The sequence below is a fragment of the Salmo salar genome, chromosome ssa24 (assembly GCF_905237065.1).
Source record: "Salmo salar chromosome ssa24, Ssal_v3.1, whole genome shotgun sequence".
Taxonomy (NCBI): domain Eukaryota; kingdom Metazoa; phylum Chordata; class Actinopteri; order Salmoniformes; family Salmonidae; genus Salmo; species Salmo salar.
Window position 1 is genome coordinate 36,630,147 of NC_059465.1, and position 24,524 is coordinate 36,654,670.

Below are 24,524 nucleotides of genomic sequence, written 5' to 3' on the forward strand. Positions count from 1 at the left end.
GCCGGCTCCACGCACCAGGCCTCTAGTGCGCCTTCCCAGCCCGGTACGTCATGTGCCGGCTCCCCGCACTCGCCCTGAGGAGCGTGTCATCAGTCCGGTGAAACCTGTGCCGGCTCCATGCACCAGGCCTCTAGTGCGCCGTCCCAGCCCGGTACGTCCTGTGCCGGCTCCCCGCACTCGCCCTAAGGAGCGTGTCATCAGTCCGGTGCAACCTGTGCCGGCTCCACGCACCAGTCCTCCAGTGCATCTTCCCAGCCCGGTACGTCCTGTGCCGGCTCCCCGCACTCGTCCACCAGTGCGTGTGTACAGTCCGGAACCTCCAGCGATGGTTCACAGTCCAGAGCTTCCAGCAACGGTTCACAGTTCAGAGCCTCCAGTGACGGTCCACGGTCCAGAGCCTCCAGTGACGGTCCACGGTCTGGAGTCTCCAGTGACGGTCCACGGCCTGGAGCTTTCAGTGACGGTCCACGGCCCGGAGCTTCCTGCGCCGGTGCCATGGCTGCAGCCTTCCACTGCGCCGATGCCCAGTCCAGGCACGGTGTCCAGTCCCGCTCCATGGCCGGAGCCTTCATCTGCGCCGGTGCTCAGTCCAGGCACGGCGTCCAGTCCCGCTCCATGGCCGGAGCGCTCCTCTGCGCCGGTGCTCAGTCCAGGCATGGCATCCAGTCCCGCTCCATGGCCGGAGCCTTCCTCTGCGCCGGTGCTCAGTCCAGGCACTGCGTCCAGTCCCGCTCCATGGCCGGAGCTGTGCCGGTGCCCAGTCCAGGCACGCTGTCCAGTCCCGCTCCATGGCGGAGCCTTCCTCTGCGCCGGTGCTCAGTCCATGCACGGCGTCCAGTCCCGCTCCATGGCCGGAGCGCTCCTCTGCGCCGGTGCTCAGTCCAGGCACGGCATCCAGTCCCGCTCCATGGCCGGAGCCTTCCTCTGCGCCGGTGCTCAGTCCAGGCACTGCGTCCAGTCCCGCTCCATGGCCGGAGCCTTCCTCTGTGCCGGTGCCCAGTCCAGGCACGGCGTTCAGCCCGGCTCTATGGCCAGATCCGCAGTCTGAGCGGGTGCTACGTCCCGCACCGGAGCTGCCACCGACACTAGTTGCCCACCCTAACCCTCCCCATCTAGTTTCAGGTTTCGCGGTCGGAGTCCGCACCTTTGGGGGGGGTACTGTCACGCCCTGGTGTAATAGGTCAGAGCGTGACTAGGGGGGTTTCTAGATAGTATATTTCTATGTTGGTGTATGTGTATGGTTCCCAATTGGAGGCAGCTGATAATCGTTGCCTCTAATTGGGGATCATACTTCGTGTGTTCCTTTTCCCACCTGCTTTGGGGGATATTGTTTTGTTTTGTATGTGTGCTTAGGTGTGCTACGTATTTCACATCGTTATATCTTTGTTGTTTTGAGAAGTTTCACTATTATTAAAATGTGGAACTCTACTCACGCTGCGCCTTGGTCCAATTATTTATATGGCGATCGTGACAAGGTGTTGAAAAACAAATGATAGTCTCACTAAGCATGCGGTCTCTGCTTGGCCGGTTCCCCTCTCTCCGCTGGGATTCTCTGCCTCTAACCCTATGACGGAGGCTGAGTCACTGGCTTTCTGGTGCTCTTCCATGCCATCCCTTGGAGGAGTGCATCACTTGAGTGGGTTGAGTCGCTGACGTGATCTTCCTGTCCGGGTTGGCGCCCCCCTCGGGTTTGTGCCGTGGGGGAGATCTTCGTGGGCTATACTCGGCCTTGTCTCAGGGTAGTAAGTTGATGGTTGAAGATATCCCTCTAGTGGTGTGGGGACTACGCTTTGGCAAAGTAGGTGGGGTTGTACCCTGCCTGGTTGGCCCTGTCCGGGGGTAACGTCGGACGGGGCCACAGTGTCTCCCGACCCCTCCTGTCTCCGCCTCCAGTATTTATGCTGCAATAGTTTGTGTCGGGGAGGCTAGGGTCAGTCTGTTATATCTGGAGTATTTCTCCTGTCTTATCCGGTGTCCTGTGTGAATTTAAGTATGCTCCCTCTAATTCTTTCTCTCTTCTCTCAGAGGACCTGAGCCCTAGGACCATGCCTCAGGACTACCTGGCCTGATGACTACTTGCTGTCCGCAGTCCACCTGGTCGTGCTGCTGCTCCAGTTTCAACTGTTCTGCCTGCGGCTATGAAACCCTGGCCTATTCACCGGACGTGCTACCTTGTCCTGGACCTGCTGTTTTCGACTCTCTCTCTCTACCGCACCTGCTGTCTTTAACTCTGAATGATCGGCTATGAAAAGCCAACTGACATTTACTTCTGAGGTGCTGACCTGTTGCACCCTCTACCACTGTGATTATTATTTTTTGACCCTGCTGGTCATCTATGAACATTTGAACATCTTGGCTATGTACTGTTATAATCTCCAAAGGCCGTACGATACTCAGGGAGATCCACAACCTGAGAGATTTGACAGAATGTTGTTGAACATGCTTGGAACACTGGATCCAAAGTGAGAGCAAATTGAGTCAGCATATTGGACGTCTTGTACATTCGTACAATTGCACTCTGAATAAATCAACTGGATACCTTCTGTACTTTCTCATGTTTGGCCGCGAAGTAAGATTACCTATAGACTTGTTCTTCAGAGTCTCAAGTGATGGAGCATCAGAGAAGACTTACCTGAACTACGTGTCAGACATGAGGAAAGAGTTGCAAGCTGCATACAAACTCGCAGAGACCACATCTGACAAACAGAACAAAGGGAACAAACAAAGATATGATCAGAATATTCACTATTACCATCTTATGCCTGGAGACAGAGTCCTGGTACGGAATCTAGGACTGAAAGGAAAGCACAAGCTAGCGGATCGCTGGGCTTATGTTGTTGAAAGTCAAATGCCAAATTTTCCTGTGTTCTGGTTGAAACCAGAGAACGGAGATGGACCCATCAAAATCCTTCATCAGAATCACCTGTTACCGCTAGGATAGCAAGTATGCTTAGAACCAGTGGCTGATGTTGAGCCAACACTGAGTTGAAGTACCTTTAGAAGAAAGACGTAAAAAAGAGGCAGACCGACGTGAATTCGAACAATCCTGAAAGCAGCACTTCAAGTGGAGAAGTGAATAATCCGGAGAAATCTGAAGATCTTGAAGATGTCGAATCAGAGAATGAAGACATTGGAGTGTGGTATGATCGACTTGACACAAACTGTCAAGAAAAGAAGATAAAGAAATGAATGAAACTTACAGTTTGGACTTGGACATTACATGGAATATGATGACTGGAGAACCTGAGGCGAGATCAGGAGAAGAAAAAGAAACGGGAGTCCACTGAAGAAACAAATAAAGCTTAAGAAGCAACAGAAACAACTGAAACTGAGGAAACATATAGAACAAATGAGGATGAAACAAATGAGGTTAAGAAATCCAATTCAGTTGAAGACAACTCAGAAGAAATGAAGAAAGCAGAAGCAGAGATAAGATGATCTCTAAGAACTAAGAAAGCTCCTACGCTACTGACCTGTGATACACCTGGAATTCCTAGTGTGGTGTCTGTTCCTATAGTGAGATATATCACCTCTATATACAAGTGGATTGGATAGTATTATGTGCAGGCCTATCCCTTATGCCCTTTGAGTTATTCTAAGAAACAGAACAGAAGGGTTAACACGTTTCCTGTGTTTGTACATACTATGTTCTTTACTCTGGTTTACTTGTCATGAGGACATGCCTATTTTTTTGGTGGGGGAGTGTGTAATACCTTGTTAAAACATGTATTTAGAACTATGGTTTAAGTAATAATAATATGTATATTTTGTATTCCTTGTATACATTTGAATCAGATTTGTTTTATTTTCATTAGGTCTACATTTTACTACAGCATTCGTTGTTGGGCCTATGTTTGTTAAATGATTATGTACTGTTACTTTAAATATGTTGGGATAATTTGTGTTCACTTGAAGGGTGTGTGCCTGTTTGGGCCAGTCAAATTGGACTATGGGTGGTATGCAGAGGGCTTCACAGGTTTTTTCTGTTGTTGCTTAGGAGAGAAAAAAAGGGGAGAGATACTCTTGTGAACTGGGAAAATATTTTGTGTACTAAAAATAGTTTTTTCCTGAATTGGTTTTAACTCCGCCCTACATTACCTTAAAGAAAATGTATAGTTTAACTTAGCAATCGAGTCGTCTCAATTCGCTTTCTGCTTGGGTGGATTGACGAAGGTTCCAGTTGCTTTGGGAGATAGTTTGGGTTCGACGGATCGGGAGCTGGGGAGGATGGTTTGGTTTTCGGATACATGCAGGGCAACGTCATTGGAAATATTGGTTTCAAGGGGGTTTCTATGAAACCGTGAGTAACTGTGGGGTTAGTCTAATGTTCCAAAGGCGCCAACGACCATTTTCAGTTTAGCAACCGGGTTTAGGTTTAGGCTATTAAAATTGTATTGTATCGTGTGTGTTGCAGATTGTTTGCTAGTCCAACAACGCAGCAAGAGAGGCAATCTGTGTGTGGGAGATCTTCACCAAGTACTTCTTCAAAGAGGGTGCTGTACCCTGGCAACACCATAGACAACACTATGCACAACTTCAGGCTCTTTTAAAAAAACTTGTTCAGGATCGGTGTCCCGTCCGCGTGGCGGTTGAGCTAACGTAGGCTAATGTGATTAGCATGAGGTTGTAAGAAAAAAAAAATCCCAGGACATAGACATATCTGATTTGGGCAGAAAGCTTAAATTCTTGTTAATTTAACTGCACTGTCCAATTTACAGTAGCTGTTACAGTGAAATAATACCATGCTATTGTTTGAGGAGAGTGCACAATTATGAACTTGAAAATGCATGAATTAACCAATTAGGCATATTTGGGCAGTCTTGATACAACATTTTGAACAGACATGCAGGATTTCACTGGATCACTCTAAAACTTTGCACATACAGTGCTGCTCTCTAGTGGCCAAAGTCTAAATTGCGCCTGGGCTCGAACGGCTCGAACAATTCGTTATGCCCTTTCTCTTGCATTTCAAAAATGCTGGTACAAAGAAATACACAAAAACGTTTGGTTTTTTTCTTTGTATTATCTTTTACCAGATCTAATGTGTTATATTATCCTACATTCCTTTCACATTTCCACAAACTTCAAAGTGTTTGCTTTCAAATGGTATCAAGAATATGCATATCCTTGCTTCAGGGCCTGAGTTACAGGCAGTTAGATTTGTGTATGTCATTTTAGGCGAAAATTGAGAAAAAAAGGGGTGGATCCTTAAGAGTGTTGTTCCATTTACTTAGCTGTGTCAACTGCAGTTATTCAATTCCCAGTTTCTCTCCCTTTGATTTCTACTTTTCAGGTGAGTGTGCTGTTTAGGTCAGGGTGATGTCTGTACAAAAACAAAACAGGCTATTTTAAGTCACCCATACTGATTTTTTTTTGGAACAATTAGACACCCTATTACACACTCATGTATCAATCTGATTAATGTGTTGTGCAGTAAGCAGGCTCAGGTGTATAACTGTGGCTCCTTCCACCTTCAAATAGGCAGAGGACCAACCATGGAGAATAGTAAGAGACTTCATTATTTCTATTACTACGCTGTATTGTTTGTCCTTGTGTGTCTGTGCATGTTTTCAGTATAAAGTACTATTCAGCCACTTAGTGTGGACACCAGGTGAGACTACACACACAGATTCCTGTTGAACACTGTCTCTTAAACAACCTTATATTCTCAATATTAGTCTCTCTCCTTCACTTCATCCCTCTTCCCCCTAAATCCTCTAGGTTATATCAGCTGTGTCGGTAAACCCCTCCTGCATCTGAACTGGCTACATAGAGGGCACAGCATGAGCAGAGGTCACTTGGTCGGGTCAACAGGAAATATTATTAAAGAGATGCTTTAGATAGAGATGTAGTAGTCCCAGAGTTAATGATCCAAGGTCAGTTTTGCATTTCACCTCCTGATGATTATGATGACTGACAGTGTTAGAATAAAATATTTTTTAAAAACAAGGCTTAAGCATGCTCTCTCTCTCCATCTGTCTCTCATCTGCAGGTATGTTTTGATGTGAGAGAGGATGCCAACTCCCAGTCCCGTCATCGCCACCTCACCGGCTCTTAAGATAAACTTCGGGCTGACTGGGAGCCCAAGGCTGGTTAGGAGACGCCACTAGGGAGACTTATGTAATTGTGATGAACTGAGAGTATATTAATTCTAGCACTGTGATTCATTCATCATATGCTGTCTTCCATGCTCCTCTGTTCTTACCTTTTTCCCTTTCTGTCTTTTACACCTCTCTCGCCACATCCGCTTTCATCCTCTGTTTTTATAATGCACACCAGATGTGCATTGCAGCACATATTTAACTTGTATTCATAATATAATATTTATAATGCATGTATTATCTATTGATTACACTTAGAAATGAACGTCGTTCAGAAAGGCGTTTCACATTCTCTACTGGTTGAAATTAAGTCTCTCATTTGATGAAATTCTACACATTATCTTGCGTCCTCAGATCAATGCAGATTAAGGAAATTAGATATTGAGATGAACTGGTTTTAGAGTATTTACATGAAGTGTAGTGTACTGTTAAAATAAAAAAAATCTGTATATATATATATATATATATATATATATATATATATATATATATATATATATATATATATATATATATGAATTACAAATCAACTTTTAACTAGTTAAATCATGATTCTAGTCTATTGCATACATAGTTACAATTTGTAACCATTGAGGTCCCAGGACCAGGATTGGTAAACACTGTTGAAGTGTATGATTTAGGGATGCAAACTATTCACCTTTTGGCAAAATTCGCCATTTTGAATCCAAAATAGGTAACCTACGTGATTCGTGTAGATCCGATTAGAAAAGTTTGGGAGGGAGGGGGGCGTTGGATCACTACTGGCTGTAAGCGAACGAGTGATGCGCGTTTGGAGCAATACTGGCTGCTGTATCCAAGGCTCAGCCAATCGTTCACATAACAACAGAATGCAGCGCAGCACGAGACTGAAGAAAGAGGAGACAACCAACTTACTAGTTACGGCATCAGCGTGTGCTCTGGAAAGGCAGCTTTTGAATACTGGGCACAGAACACAAGATAAGAGAGACTGGTGTGAGAGACAGACAGTGGCCTGACCATAGAATTAGGAATTAGAATACTATTAGGACATAGCCTGACAGTAGATCACAGAAAATAGTTATTTTCCAATGGAAATTGATCTGAGGCCTTTGGGGGCTGCCAGTTGCCCATCCCTAGCCTAGAGTCCTGAAATTCTGTGCATAGTTCCCTCTTGTCACAGGGAACAAATTTGCCTCAAGGACCCACAAGGTTTTCCATGATGGATTTTCCGCCATTTTGAATTTTTGAAAACACTTAATTAAATGACATCTCCTCCAGAACCACAGGGCCGATCTGGATGACACTTGATAATGGCATCTATGGACCAATGTCTTTCAACAATATTTTCCAGACTAGTATGTCAAACAACTGACCAATAAATTAATGTGGGCGTAGTCTGGTACATAAATGCATATAAATCAGACAAGGATATTTGTATTGTAACCAAACTTGGTACTTAAAAGTTCCAAACCCTGTCAAGATTGGACATATGCAAGCACATTTGGATTGACCACACGGTGGCGCTACAACAGACACACATGTATCTCGATCTGTTTGACTCAGTGTTGAAATTGAAAACCTCTTTGGTTATAGCGTTGTGTTGATGTGCGTACCATTTGAGGTCTGGATTGTGATTCTCAGGATTTTTGTGTGGTGTCAAAATATTTGTAACTAATTGTTGTAACTATTACTTTAGTTTTTTTTCTGTTATTCAAAGGTGCTGTCAGGAGAAACAATTTTGCATCCAAGGCTACAGATGGAGAGACGGAGAAGTTCGTCATAAGGTGGCTGCAGCATGCACCAGACAGACTGAGGCAGAAAGGAGAGGACCAAACACAGCAAGGAAAGGGCAGATAGACCCAGAGAGACATAGATACATCTACATACATACATACATACATGTCAGGGATAAACACTGACCTTTGTAAATTATCTGGGTCTAATGGTACTGCCCGAGTTTATTAGTTCCAGATAATGTACGGAGCGGAGGAGTTCATCCCGCTTATACCACGGTTGCCAAAGAAAACAAGCACACATTTACTGGTCAAAATGACATGTTTTCATTTATAAGTAAATTCATACTATTTCATCCTACCGCTAAACCTGGTTGTTAGTTCTATCGGTTACCCGCATTCATTTCGGACTCAGGTCGGATCCGGCTGCCAGACCTGGGCCAGCAGTTTTAGATCTGCCGGAATCAGGCCAGGTGTAGGCCGGAATCAGGCCAGGTGTGGGCCAGATGTTTGTGCTACCTGGGTAAGGTTTTCACATAAGGCTGAAGTCATCATGTGTTAACGTGTAATCGGAGCATAAAAACAAATATGCACAAATAAACTAGCGAACGTCCTTGGCTGCTATGATAGCTAACTAACTTTAGCTAGCTAAGTAACCTCAGCCAACGTAAGTCTGTAACGTTAGCCAACATGTATGGCCAGTTCATGCACCGCCATATTTCATACTTTCTTACACAAAATGTAACTAGTTAACGTTAAGTTTAAAACTACCAAACTTTGGGAAACTGACACGCTAATCACGTTCATTTGCATTGCACAGACCAAGCTACAGTAACATTAAGACGAGGTACAGGGCCGGCCCGCTCATTAGAAAGGCCGCCAATGCAGAAGATTGACGAGGACGGCATTTTCTGCCCAAGACGCGCTTCCAACAATACATAAAACGTCACTTAATTCTGCCCAAAAACAATTACAATTTTCTCAAACATAGACGTCTATAAATAATGCCTTTTCAACTTTTATTCAGAACCAAAAATTAACCATATTTCAACGTCTGGAAAATCCACATTTTCAACATTTTCAAGACACGTTTCAGTTGAATGCATTCAGTTGTGCAACTGAGTAGGTATCCCCTTTCCCATGCTTACCAGACTGACAGCATTGCTGTTTCAAACACTTGTCATAAACTCCCTCTCCTGCTGTCTTGACATTTATAATCCAAATGTGTGCTGACTGATCAACACAGTGTCAAATTACTTTCAGTGTGCTCACAGAAAATCTGAAATTGCCATCCACAAGTAAAACGTATTCGGGGCTCCACACGCTGCACCAGGTTAAAACAACCAACATCCAAATCATTGCTTGCTTAAGTGACTTGCTGTGTGGCAGCCTGGTCTCATAGACTAGACATAACATAGTAAATGTAAATCCGGGACACTGAAATGATTATATGTTATGTTTGATATGGTTACAGGGCTGTCCCCTTTCTGTATCCCAAGTGATCCACTGAGGTGGATGACTATGATACAGTATATTCACGGTCATACCTCGCCTTGGCGAGTTTGAGAACAGCTCATCCATATTTCTTGCTCTTGTAGTCATCTAGCCAGCTACATTGTGTAATCATATAGTAAATAATTGCTTCAGTCTTTGTTTCCTTGCTCTTGGCAATTTGCTTTGAGCAATGATCAGTAGGATTATGAGCTGGGATTTTATCAATACATAAAACACACAACATTGTGAGAGTTCACAAGGAGAGCATGTGTTATGCTGTATTATAAACTGGGTGGTTCGAGCCCTGAATGCTGATTGGCTGAAAGCTCTGGTATGTCAGACCGTATACCACAGGTATGACAAAACATTTCTTTTTATTCTTCTAATTATGTAACCAGTTTATAATAGCAATAAGGCACCTCAGGGGTTTGTGGTATATGGCCAATATACCATGGTTAGGGGCTGTGTCAAGGCATTCCACATTTGGCTGTATGTATTTTTAGATATAGGCTTATTGTAAATGTGTATTGTTGCATTGTCTTTATTGAAGAAGAAAAAAAGAGTACAAATATAACTTGAAGCTACACATTATTGACAGAGGTAATGAACAGTCCAATGATCAGTACAGCAATTGATAAAACAGGACTATGTTTGAAACACAAGTGGTTCTGAGCTTTTGTCAATATTACACAGGTAAACTAACAGCTAGCAGACATATCTGTCTGTAAAATCCAGAGCAAGGTAGTTGGGGGGTGAGGATGTGGAACAGGAGCCAGAGACAGAGCGGTAACTGCAATGAGAGGATAAACGGTGTGAGGCAGGGAAACAGGCACAACAGCGTAACAGGAGCTTGCGTAATCATAAATGGCTAGACTAATAACTGACTGAGCAGAGATTATGATCTGGCAGAGTGGAAGTGGCAGGACTGAGTATTTTTAGAGGTCTTGATTATGGAATGAGTTGCAGCTGGAAGGAATTTGCTCTGACCCCAGCACACCTGTCTCCAGCCACACAGTCACACAGAGAGGGAGAGGGTGTACTGGGGGAGTAACTACAGATTAAGAAGACACCGGATGAACACCAGAGGGCGTAGCAGGAGCAGATGTGACAGTGAGTATAAAAGCAAAGCTCGCTTTCATTTAATAATAAAAAAAAAGCTTTAAAAGGTAGCTTAATGGGATAATGTCTTACTGTGGTATGTGAAGAATCCAATACTTTACCTTGCATGCGGTACAAATCACATTGTGGAAGCACCTCCTCTAAGAGTATGAACTAGGCTGTTTGAGAAGGGTTGAATCCTAATCAACCTGCCTACACATAGTTTGAAGTACAATACCAACATAGCTACTGTAGTAGGTCAAAGATGTGTGCTGGAAAACCTTGGTAGAGCATGGGTGGAATAGATATTGTGGTGCTTGTGAATTTCCTTTTTTCGGGTTCAGACCAATGCCTATTCTCGCTTAATTTTGTATTATATACAACTAGGTGGAGTGAGCATAGAGCTATAAGTGAATTAGTAGAGAAACAAATATACTGTGGGTATACACAGTTGATATACAGTGGATGTACAAATGTGCAGTATCAATATGAATTCATCTAAATGCAGAGCGATGAACAAAAGTGCAAATGCAGTATAGCGCAGTCATTTTTGTGTAGGCTACCGTTCAGAGAAGGCTTGATGCAGTGTGCAGCATAGAGTGTATAGTCCAAAGGATCTTTTCAGGTAGTGTGGTTTTGGTCATGAGCGACATGAACCGCCTGCCAGAGGTACTTTTTTTTCTTCTTTCCTGCACACTTCCTTGCTCTGGAGCTAGGCGCATGACCCTCTGCAGACAGAACAATGCGTTGCAGTTTGCCCTTGCAGTGGGCAGACGCAGACCCAAACCAGACTGTGATGGAGGAGGTGAGGATGGACTCAACGATTGATACGTAAAACCGGATCAGGATTGACTGGGAGACATTGAGTTTTTTAAGCTGTCACAAGTAGGTAATACATGTATCTGATATCCCTCTAGTGGTGTGGGGGCTGTGCTTTGGCAAAGTGGGTGGGGTTATATCCTGCCTGTTTGGCCCTGTCCGGGGGTATCATCAGATGGGGCCACAGTGTCTCCTGACCCCTCCTGTCTCAGCCTCCAGTATTTATGCTGCAGTAGTTTATGTGTCGGGGGGCTAGGGTCAGTCTTATATCTGGAGTATTTCTCCTGTCTTATCCGGTGTCCTGTGTGAATTTAAGTATGCTCTCTCTAATTCTCTCTTTCTCTCTTTCTTTCTCTCTCTCGGAGGACCTGAGCCCGAGGACCATGCCTCAGGACTACCTGGCATGATGACTCCTTGCTGTCCCCAGTCCACCTGGCCGTGCTTCTGCTCTAGTTTCAACTGTTCTGCCTGTGGCTATGGAACCCTGACCTGTTCACCGGACGTGCTACCTGTCCCAGACCAGCTGTTTTCAACTCTCTAGAGACAGCAGGAGCGGTAGCGATACTCTCAATGATCGGCTATGAAAAGCCAACTGACATTTACTCTTGAGGTGCTGACTTGTTGCACCCTCGACAACTACTGTGATTATTATTATTTGACCATGCTGGTCATTTATGAACATTTGAACATCTTGGCCATGTTCTGTTATAATCTCCACCCGGCACAGCCAGAAGAGGACTGGCCACCCCTCATAGCCTGGTTCCTCTCTAGGTTTCTTCCTAGGTTTTGGCCTTTCTAGGGAGTTTTTCCTAGCCACCGTGCTTCTACACCTGCATTACTTGCTGTTTGGGGTTTTAGGCTGGGTTTCTGTACAGCACTTTGAGATATCAGCTGATGTAAGAATGGCTATATAAATACATTTGATTTGATCTGCTGGTGTGTGCCTTCTTGGTGACTGCTGTGATGTTGCCTTCTTGGTGACTGCTGTGATGTTGCCTTCTTGGTGACTGCTGTGATGTTGCCTTCTTGGTGACTGCTGTGATGTTGCCTTCTTGGTGACTGCTGTGATGTTGCCTTCTTGGTGACTGCTGTAATGTTGCCTTCTTGGTGACTGCTGTGATGTTGCCTTCTTGGTTGTCCTCCCACTTGAGGTTGTGGGAGATTATGGTCCCCAGGAATTTTTATGATTCAGCCGTGCCATCAATCTTCAAATCAAATTTTATTTGCCGAATACAACAGGTATAGACTTGAAATGCTTACTTACAAGCCCTTAACCAACAATGCAGTTTTAAGAAAATATTCACTAAATAATCTAATGTAAAAAAAATAAAAATAAGTAACACTATAAAATAACAATAATGAAGCTTCATACAGGGGGTACCGGTACCGAGTCAATGTGCGGAGGTACAGGTTAGTCAAGGTAATTTGTACATGTAAGTAGGGGTAAAGTGACTAGAGGGGGTGGGGTGGGGGTCAATGCAAATAGTCCAGGTGACGATTTGATGAATTGTTCAGCAGTCTTATGGCTTGGGGGTAGAAGCTGTTAAGGAACCTTTTGGACCTAGACTTGGCGCTCCGGTACCGCTAGCCGTGCGGTAGCAGAGAGAACAGTCTATGACTTGGGAGAACATTTTTGGGGCCTTCCTCAGGGGGGAGAGACGGTGGGGGCGTTTTCTGAAGTCTACCACCATCTCCACGGTTTTGTCTGTTGAGTACCAAGTTATTGCGACTGCACCAGTAGTCTCGAGTCATCCTGATCTCGCACACTCACATTGTTTCGCTACACGGGTCATCCTGATCTCGCACACTCACATTGTTTCGCTACACGGGTCATCCTGATCTCACATGTTCACATTCCATTTCGCTACACGGGTCATCCTGATCTCGCACACTCACATTCCATTTCGCTACACGGGTCATCCTGATCTCACACGTTCTCATTCCATTTCGCTACACGGGTCATCCTGATCTCACACGTTCACATTCCATTTCGCTACACGGGTCATCCTGATCTCGCACACTCACATTCCATTTCGCTACACGGGTCATCCTGATCTCACACGTTCACATTCCATTTTGCTACATGGGTCATCCTGATACATCTGTGTAGTGAAAGAGAATGCGAGTTTGCGAGATCAGGATGATATCGTATGAAGCTATTGCACCAGGCCACCAGCCAGTTGACCTCTCCACGGTACATGGACTTATCGCCGTCGGTGATGAGACCGAACAGTGGTGTCATCTGCAAACTTGAGTAGTTTGACAGATGCGTTGTTGGGGGTGCAGTCATTGCAGTAGAGGTGAGAGCATGCATCCTTGCGGCTCTCCGGTGCTGAAGGATAGAGTCAGAAAGGTGTTTTCCCATCTTCACGTGTTGTGTCCTGTTTGTCAGGAAGTCAGTGATCCACTGACAGATAGTGCTGGACACATTCAGCTGGGAGTTTTGTTTTGTAGCAGTTCTGGGATGATGGTATTGAACGCAGAGCTGAAGTCCAATAATATCCTTGCATATGTCTTTGGGTTATCGAGGTGTTTGAGGTAGTGTAGGCCCATGTTGACAGCGTCGTCCACAGACCTGTTAGCTCTGTAGCTGATCTGCAGTGGGTCAAGGGAGGCGTCAGTGATGGTTTAGAGAGGGGACAGTACCAGGCTCTCAAAGGTTTTCATGATGACCGAGGTGAGTGCGACAGGTTTGAAGTCGTTCAGGTAAGACACCTTTTGTTTTTTCGAGAGTGGAACAATAATGGAGGATTGGAAACAAAAACATACAATAAGTCCTTGTAACACTAATAAATACAAACATATAATAAATTGTCGATGTAGATTTGGTCATAGTGTTTTAATCATCTCTATAATATAAAACATGTATTGATAAATTAAAAGGACTAGAAATTAGGCCAGACTACCCATTCCATACACATCGGTCGTCAGTAGTTACCACAGCCACAAAGTCATTAACCCCCCTATTTCTACAATTTACCTTCTTAAAATGTGACTTTAAACCTACCCCTAAAATGAACCAATCTGCTAAACTTTTGCCCAATTCTAACCTTAAATTAAGACCAAAAAGCACATTTTGTTTTTATGAATTTTTACAATATAGCAAAGTAGAAATTAGTTTGGAGCGACATCTGGTAAGTGAAACATTTTGCTTTCATTTAGAGAGAAAACACAACCCTATTGTCCCATCTGGACTGGTCGCCTGATGTTGATTTAATGCCGTCCATTTCAGTTTCCTCGCTCACATTAAATTCACATATATGCCAATGCCAACACAGAAACTGGCATTAGTTTAGCATCAAAAAAGTTTTCAGTTCAAGAGAGGAAAACAGCCCAACATGAACGAATGTATTCATTCGAACATTGAAATCAAGGATACACACTTGGACAAAACAAGAGAATCTTTCAGCTGTTTATTGTTTTGTTTAAATTACTTATAGGTAATGCTTATAGTATTATAAGTTCAGTCATTCATTCAGGGGTGAGCAGCTGAAGGTAATTGCATTACTGTCTCTAGACACAATCCCATCTAGCCACTTGGAAACAGGACATTCTTCTGGCAGTAGTGTAATAAAATATTTTGGTATTCTTTCCATGAAGTTGACCACAAACAGATTACAAAAGTATAAGGAAGCATTGGGTTGTCATCGTTCCATTTTTAGCACACTGGATATAGAGGTGTCATGCTGTGCAATGTCTCATCCAATAATTTGACATACTCCAAATGTCATAAAATAAAAAAGGGAACTGTAACTCAGTACAAAATGTCCTCCTAGTGTCAGAAATAGATTTCATAAAAACATAGTAATTAATAACATACAACTGATCATCATTCACCCAGTCACAATCACATCTATACCAACCACCTGTAGCCTGTTCAGGATCTTTATTGGCTTTCCACAACTTGATTTTCCGTTCCTTGTCCTAGCATATTTTGGCACAAGTAACAGACTTGTCTAAAGATACCAGTCTAGTATGGTATGACCAGGAAACAGAAAAGGCCCCCCTAAAAAGAAATTCTGGGTTATTCCATTATTGGTAATCAAATGTATATAAAAAAGTGACTAATGAAAATACTGTGCGTTAGATCTGGCCAAATGGATTGAGCCATTGTCGCAAACAAACAGAAATTGCACTAAGGTGTGGTTTGGCAAAAACGAAAGGCAGATAAAGGCATCGGGTAGGCCTACTCTTATTATTAGATGACTGTCAATGACAGGTTTGGGAGGAAAATCATAAGGCACAGGTTAAAAAGAGAGAAACATTTTCGAAATACGTAAACCATTGCTTGAGCAAAATTAATGTGGTATAAAGAATGAATGCACCGGTGTTCATTGTTCAATGGTCCCCCTTTCAAAACCTCCGGTGAAATGGAATGAAATGCTTTTTTACAACTATGTATATGTACTGATATCTATTATGTCAGATATACTCAATTCAGTAACAATCAGGGGTCATCCTTTCTTTTGTGAATAGAACAATGGTAGAACACAACAATGATAGAGAAAGTGATAAGTGATCGTAGTTTCTGATTGGAAAAAAAACTACAACAAAAAGACAGTAAATACAAAAGCTTTTCCTTTAAAAAACAAAATCCAAAATGTACCATAGACTCATAGAAATGTAGTGACAGACAGTCATAGGACAACACATCATATTCCCACTGGCCCACAAGACCTAAAAATACCAGGAAAGTGCTGCTTTTAGAAAATCAACCAGCTCCCCAGACTGCCCCAAGGGTTTGAAATGTTAAGGACATGCTCTCTGGCATTAAAATCAAGGTATTCTGGGGTGAAACAATCCTGCGAAGTGACAAGTGCCCTTTCTAATAATGGCTAACAGCTGGGCTGTGAGATGAGGGTGGGGCGCCTCAGTGGCTCTGAAGCCACTCCACCCTCAGTTCAGCCACCTCTTTTCCGTACCAGTCGTGAAGTTTGGAGAAGCACCCAGTCCCGGGGGAGACAGGACTCTCAAGAGATGCACCCCTCCTGCGCGGAGGCACGGGCGGAGGCCTGACCCCATCGCCCCCTCCATTACCATTTCCCTCCCACGGCACACCAGAGTGGGGGCCCTCACCGAACCCATTGACCAGAGCAGAAGGCTTGCTCCAGGCCACCCCGTTCTCTTTAGAAGCGCCTGACAGGAGCTGCACCTCCTCCTGAAGGCTGCGGGCATGAGCCGAACCCTGTGTGAGCGCTGCACCTGTAACCTGGGTAGAGGGCACGTGGGAAGCGCTGAATGATGCTCCTGATTTGGAGCGTGCCACCGCCCCAGCCTTCTTGGAGGACTTGGGCCTGCCCTGCAGCCCACCAGCCCCCTCCTGGATTTCCTCCAGCTGCCTCTCCAACTCCCGCACCACTAGCCGCATGTAGTCGAAGCTGGCTCGCGACAGAGCCTTAACCCACGACTCCATGGCCGCCTGGTTCTCCGCCGCCATCTTGTAGACACGCGCCTTGGCGCAGTCAAACTTGATGGCAAAGGCGAACTCCTCAGCTGACTCGCAGAGCTCTACAGTGCAGCCCTCCAACACGATGACGCCGATGGGTTCCCGCCTCTCACGCTCCTCAAAGTAGAACAGCATGTTGCCCTTCAGGATCAACCAACGCCGGTGGTAGGCTGTGTTTCGCTCCCCCTTCTTGAAGAGGAAGCCTGTCTTGTCTGGCGGCGAGTCGCAGGTGGCATAGTGAGCCACACTACGTTCATTCAGCTTCATCACGCCTTCTCCACAGGGGTGTTCTTAAAAAAAAAAATAATCATCATCATCACAATATAGCATCTGGGTACTAGTCCAGCTCATCAATAAGATGTATTAACTAATTGTTTAGGTATACACACCTCTCACAACACAGGTCAGAGGCATCTAGGATTAGACTACTGTAAACAAATTAAACAGCTCACAAGTCCTATACCTGCCCATTTGTAGTTTACAAGTACTGTAGTGTGCAAACAAAGACGGGGGTCATGCAAGAGGTCACTGTAACGATCTCTGCTAGCTAGAGCGACTTAGCTTAATGCATCGTTTCTCAAACACTGTCCTGGGGACCCCAAGGGGTGCATGTTTTGGTTTTTGCCCAGCCCAGCAGTCTGGGGAGCTCATCAACTTGATTATTTTAATCAACTGTGTAGTGCTAGAGCAAAACAAAAATAAAATAAAAATAAACGGGGTCGGGCCGAGTTTGGGAAACGCTGGCGTATTGGCACTGATGTTATATGATTGAACAGGTGAAAGTGAGTACTCTGCCACATATATTTTACCTTTCCAGATATGTCTAATCAGTGATATATTTTTTAAGTATCACAACAGGGTAGTGGTGCAAAAAAAAATAAAGTGTTTTACATTTAACAGCATTTTCAGTCAATAGTACAGAAGACTGGATGTAGACTAGGGGTATACTCACAGATCGCTCTCATATCCAGTTGGTGAACCCTTTACCGCAGGCCTGTTTGACCTCACAACAGCATTGCAGGTCAGAATTCACCATCACCTTTCTCTCCGCTGGAGCTGGGAAAAAAAAAAAAAAAAAAATCACCGCAAATCTTACACTGTAATTTCGAAAATAAAAAGGTCAGTCTCACACCACAGGGGGAAAAAAAACGGCCTATAAGTACCAACACATGAATGTTTCATGGATAACGTTAGCTAGCTATACTTTCAATGGCTTAGATTTGACACGTCATCAGCACAAGGATGCAACGTTACCAATAAATCCCCTTGATAACAGTGCTAGTTAGCCAATCCAACTACTGAAAGAAAGCTAACGTTAGCTAGCAAACACACACCTAGCATGATGCCCCTAGCTAACTGGCTAAATGTTTTTGGTCCAGACAGAGAAAATTATCCAACGTCAGCAAATACAGTTTAATCGCCTTAAAACAGGATACTTAATACTATGTCGGTCATTTAAATAAATATATATATATATATATATATATATATACTCAATTGTCCCATTTCCACAAGTAGTTTTCTCATACCTTGCAGTGTTGTTAAAGCTATTTTTCGCCTTTATCTTTTTAGCCTTTCATTCCTTTTCTCCTAGTCAGTCACGTGTTCTTTCGACACAGCATCACGTCAACCAGCAGTGGGAACACTTGCTGTCCCTGGCTCCGTGCAGGAGCTTCTTCTTTAAGTTTTATTGGCAAATCACAACCAACTGACAGGTGCATATACTGCCACCTACTGTACTGGAGTGTAAGGCCGGTCACGACCTACAATTGAAGTCGGAAGTTTACATACACTTAGGTTAGAGTCATTAAAACTCGTTTTTCAACCACTCCACAAATTTCTTGTTAACAAACTATACTTATAGGACTATAGTCGGTTAGGATATCTACTTTGTGCATGACACAAGTCATTTTTCCAACAATTGTTTACAGACAGATTATTTCACTTATAATTCACTGTATCACAATTCCAGGGGGTCAGAAGTTTACATACACTAAAGTGACTGTGCTTTTAAACAACTTGGACAATTCCAGAAAATGATGTCATGGCTTTAGAAGCTTCTAATCGGCCAATTGACATCATTTGATACCTGTGGATGTATTTCAAGGCCTACCTTCAAACTCAGTGCCTCTTTGCTTGACATCATGGGAAAATCAAAAGAAATCGCCAAGACCTCAGAAAACTAATTGTAGACCTCCACAAGTCTGGTTCATCCTTGGGAGCAGTTTCCAAACGCCTGAAGGTACCACGTCATCTGTACAAACAATAGTATGCAAGTATAAACATCATGGGACCACGTAGCCGTCATACCGCTCAGGAAGGAGATGCGTTCTGTCTCCTAGACATGAATGTACTTTGGTGCGAAAAGTGCAAATCAATCCCAGAACAACAGCAAAGGACCTTGTGAAGATGCTGGAGGAAACAGGTTCAAAAGTATCTATATCCACAGTAAAACTAGTCTTATATTGACATAACTTGAAAGGCCGCTCAGCAAGGAAGAAGCCACTGCTCCAAAATCACCATAAAAAAGCCAGACTACGGTTTGCAACTGCACATGGGGACAAAGATGATACTTTTTGGAGAAATGTCCTCTTGTCTGATGAAACAAAAATAGAACTGTTTGGCCATAATGACCATCGTTATGTTGGGGGGAAAAAGGGGGAGGCTTGCAAGCCGAATAACACCGTCCCAACCGTGAAGCATGGGGGTGGCAGCATCATGTTGTGGAGGTGCTTTGCTGCAGGAGGGACTGGTGCACTTCACAAAATAGATGGTATCATGAGGATGGAAAATGATGTGGATATATTGAAGCAACATCTCAAGACATCAGTCAGGAAGTTAAAACTTGGTTGGAAATGGATCTTCCAAATGGACAATGATCCCAAGCATTCTTCCAAAGTTGTGGCAAATGGCTTAAGGACAACAAAGTCAAGTTATTGGAGTGGCCATCAGAAAGCTCTGACCTCAACCCTATGGAAAAGTTGTGGGCAGAACTGAAAAAGCGTGTGTGAGCAAGGAGGCCTACAAACCTGACTCAGTTACACTAGCTCTGTCAGGAGGAATGGGCCAAAATTCACCCAACTTATTGTGGAAAGCTTGTGGAAGGCTAACCAAAACGTTTGACCCAAGTTAAACTATTTAAAGGCAATGCTACCAAATACTAATTGAGTGTATGTAAACTTCTGACCCACTGGGAATGTGATGAAAGAAATAACATCTGAAATAAATAATTCTCTCTACTATTGTTCTGACATTTGACGTTCTTAAAATAAAGTGGTGATCCTAACTGACCTAAGACAGGGAATTTTTACTAGGATTAAATGTCAGGAATTGTGAAAAACTGAGTTTAAATGTATTTGGCTAAGGTGTATGTAAACTTCCGACTTCAGCTGTATTTATACCACTATATTTTCTTAATTAACTAACCCAGAATTTCTAATAGAATAAAATAATTCCCAACAAACCTCACTACTCCCATTACCCCCACCCAAAATACCACCCACTCCCCATTCCGTCCAACCTCTCTGACCCTATCAAACAACCTCTCCCTTTCTACATCATACATTTCACAAAATGATAATACATGATCAACCATTTCCTCTACCATACAGCCATTACACATTCCAGGACCATGTTTCCCTATCAATTTCAAAGATGAATTCAATCCCGCATACCCTAATCTCATCCTACACAACATAACCTCCTCCCTTCTGTTCCCATTATATGACACTATCTCCCGTGCAGATTTCATTGTATTATAACAATGTCTGCCCTTACTACTTTCATCCCATTGTCTCTGCCAGCAATCTAACCCATTTTACAGAATGAATGTTTTATTTTCCCCTCTACCCAACTGCGCCCTTATATCCACAATATTCTTTCTCACTGCTCTTTTTGTTATTATATCTACTGTATCATTTCCATTAACTCCTGTATGAGCCGGAATTCAACAGAACTGAATTTCAATACCATTTCTTTGTAAGCCCAACAGCATCATTATTTCTACCCATAAATCATCACGTTCTGACGTTCCAGATCTTAAGATACACTATACTGATGCAGAGTCCCAACATATTACTAGTCTTCTTGGTTGTGCCTCCTCAATCCATTGGAATCCAACAATTATCGCAACCATTTCTGTTGAATATACAGATAAATCATTAGTTAGTCTCTTGCATAGATTAATATTGAAATCAGGAATAAATACAGCTGCTCCTGTCTTCCCATTCATGGGATCCTTTGAACCATCTGTATACATTGCAAGACAAGAATAAAACGTATTACTACTATATTGATCCACTATTGTTCCTTCATTATCTTCTTCACACCACTGTTTATTTACTTCTGTCAGGCTCAGATCAACATGTGGTCTTGTATAAAACCACAGTGGCACATGTCCTATTGCCACAGATGGCCCTATAACAACATTTCTGAGTCCATATTCATCAACCCTTTTTCCAATCTCTGGGCCAAATCTCCTCTTTTGATATCATTCATATTCCCTGCACTCTTCCAGTACTCTCAGTATATGATGGTCTACTGTACTACCCTTCAATCCAGTATGCCAGGACTGGCTTAACTCTTCTAAGGGATAGTGGCATTTCCCCAGTATCTACTTGTAAAGCCTCAACCGGTGTAGTTTTAATTGCACCATTGCACATACTGAGTGCCCTCGCTTGCATCCTATCAAGGTGCAACAGCGATGTAAAAGCCGCAGAACCATATACAAAGTACTCAATCTTCGGACGATCTCATCAAAGTACGCTAAATATTCAGTAAGTATTGCCTATCTGCCCCCCAATCATGCCCAACTATTGTCGTCACAATATTTAAGACTTTCTTATATTTAGTCTCAATATATGTAATATGATGTCTCCATGTAAGCTTTTCATCAAAACCATTGCCCCAAATACTTAAATTCTGTTACCCTTTCCATTCGTATTGCATATAATTGAACACTGACATCTTCCTTAAATCTTTTTATTAGTGAACAACACACAGCAACATGGCAACAACCCCATGATAAGGACCATTCCTTTACTGCTACAACAGCACCTTTTACATAAGGAATATTCCTTCCCCTTTTCCAAATGGCACCATCATCTGCATATAACGCCGCCCCTATACCCTGTCCGATACCCCAAAGATATCATCAAACATCATTCTCCCACTAATGCCTATTCCATTCAATTTAATCAGTAAACCTTCCCGCCACATTGTATCATATGCTTTTTCAATATCAAAATATACTATTGATGGCCTCCCGAATGGCGCAGTGGTCTAAGGCACTGCATCGCACTGTGCCACGAGAGATTCTGGGTTCGAGTCCAGGCTCTGTTGCAGCTGGCCGCGACCGGGAGACCCATTGGCCCAGCGTTGTCCGGGTTAGGGGAGGGTTTGGCTGGCAGGGATGTCCTTGTCCCATTGTGCACTAGTGACTCCTGTGGCGGGCCGGGCGCCGTGCACGCTGACAGGGTCACCAGGTGTTTCCTCAGACACATTGGTGTAGCTGGCTTCCGGGTTAAGTGGGCATTGTGTCAAGAAGCAGTGCGGCTTGGTTGGGTTGTGTTTCAGAGGACGCACGGCTCACGACCTTCGCCTCTCCCGAGTCCATGCAGCGATGAGACAAGACTCTAACTACCAATTAGATACCATGAAATTGGAGAGAAAAAGGGATAAATAATACAAAATATATATATATACTATTGACATCACTTCCTTCATTGCCAAAGCCTTGGTCACCTCCATGACTAACTTTAACTAATGCATCAAGGCTAGTTCTTCATTTTCTGAATCCACTCTGGTGTGGACTTAATAGACGCCTATGTTCCAGATAATACATCATCTTCCTACAATCAACTTTTCCATTAATTTACAGAGATTTGATGCAAGTGCAATATCTATCAATCAATCAATCAATCAATACAATTTATTTATTTAGGTTTGGACACACCTACTCATTCAAGGGTTTTTCTTTATTTGTACTATTTTCTACATTGCAGAATAATAGTGAAGACATCAAAACTATGAAATAACACATTGGGTATCATGTAGTAACCAAAAAAAGTGTTAAACAAATCAAAATATATTTTAGATTATTCAGAGTAGTTACCCTTTGCATTGGTGACAGCTTTGCACACTTTTGGCATTCTCTCAACCAGCTTCATAAGGAATGCTTTTCCAACAGTCTTGAAAGAGTTCCCACATGTGCTGAGCACTTGTTGGCTGCTTTTCTTTCACTCTGCAGTCCAACTCATCCCACACCATTTCAATTGGGTTGAGGTCGGGTGATTGTGGAGGCCAGATCATCTGATGCATCACTCCATCACTCTCCTTGGTCAAATAGCCTTTACAAAGCCTGGAGGTGTGTTTTGGGTCATTGTCCTATTGATAACAAATGATAGTCCTTTGTCAGAGATAAACAAATGATAGTCCTTTGTCAGAGACTCCAGTCACCCTAGTTATAGACTGTTTTCTCTACTACCGCACAGCAAGCGGTACCAGAGCGCCAAGTCTAGGACCAAAAGGCTCCTCGACAGCTTCCACCCCCCAAGCTTCTACCCCCAACCATTCATAAAATCGCCACCGGACAATTTACATTTACATTACATTTACATTTAAGTCATTTAGCAGACGCTCTTATCCAGAGCGACTTACAAATTGGTGCATTCACCTTATGATATCCAGTGGAACACCACTTTACAATAGTGCATCTAAATCTTTTAAGGGGGGGGGGGGGGGTAGAAGGATTACTTTATCCTATCCTAGGTATTCCTTAAAGAGGTGGGGTTTCAGGTGTCTCCGGAAGGTGGTGATTGACTCCGCTGTCCTGACGTCATGAGGGAGCTTGTTCCACCATTGGGGTGCCAGAGCAGCGAACAGTTTTGACTGGGCTGAGCGGGAACTGTGCTTCCTCAGAGGTAGGGGGGCCAGCAGGCCAGAGGTGGATGAACGCAGTGCCCTTGTTTGGGTGTAGGGCCTGATCAGAGCCTGAAGGTATGGAGGTGCCGTTCCCTTCACAGCTCCGTAGGCAATCACCATGGTCTTGTAGCGGATGCGAGCTTCAACTGGAAGCCAGTGGAGAGAGCGGAGGAGCGGGGTGACGTGAGAGAACTTGGGAAGGTTGAACACCAGACGGGCTGCGGCATTCTGGATGAGTTGTAGGGGTTTAATGGCACAGGCAGGGAGCCCAGCCAACAGCGAGTTGCAGTAATCCAGACGGGAGATGACAAGTGCCTGGATTAGGACCTGCGCCGCTTCCTGTGTGAGGCAGGGTCGTACTCTGCGAATGTTGTAGAGCATGAACCTACAGGATCGGGTCACCGCCTTGATGTTAGTGGAGAACGACAGGGTGTTGTCCAGGATCACGCCAAGGTTCTTAGCACTCTGGGAGGAGGACACAAATTTACATTGCTGCTACTTGCTGGTTGTTTGTTACTTATACATAGTCACTTCGCTCCCACCTACATGTACAGATTACCTCAACTAGCCTTTATCCCCGCACACTGACTCGGTATCGGTGCCCCCCGTATATACTGTAGCCTCGTTATTGTTATTCTTATTGTGTTACTTTTATTATTACTTTTTATTTTAGTCTACTTGGTAAATATTTTCTTCTTCTTGAACTGCACTGTTGGTTAAGGGCTTGTAAGTAACCATTTCACTGTAAAGTCTACACTTTGTATTCGGCGCATGTGACAAATAAAGTTTGATTTGACTAACCGCAAACCAGATGGGATGGCGTATCACTGCAGAATGCTGTGGTAGCCATGCTGGTTAAGTGTGCCTTGAATTCTAAATACATCACAGACAGTGTCACCAGCAAAGCACCCCCACACCATAACACCTCCTCCT

The 24,524-nt window shown here is 43.8% G+C and overlaps 1 protein-coding gene across 1 annotated transcript; it reads right to left on the reverse strand.

The window, feature by feature from the left end:
- Positions 1-14,622: 14,622 nt before the first annotated feature.
- pheta1 (PH domain containing endocytic trafficking adaptor 1) lies at positions 14,623-18,349 on the reverse strand. Its single transcript, XM_014172545.2, has 3 exons — positions 18,200-18,349; positions 17,623-17,726; positions 14,623-16,960 (listed from the first exon to the last, which is right to left on the reverse strand). Exon 3 carries the CDS (start codon positions 16,935-16,937, stop codon positions 16,095-16,097), a length of 843 nt encoding a protein of 280 aa, XP_014028020.1. The 5' UTR covers positions 16,938-16,960; positions 17,623-17,726; positions 18,200-18,349; the 3' UTR covers positions 14,623-16,094.
- Between the last annotated feature and the right edge of the window lie 6,175 nt (positions 18,350-24,524).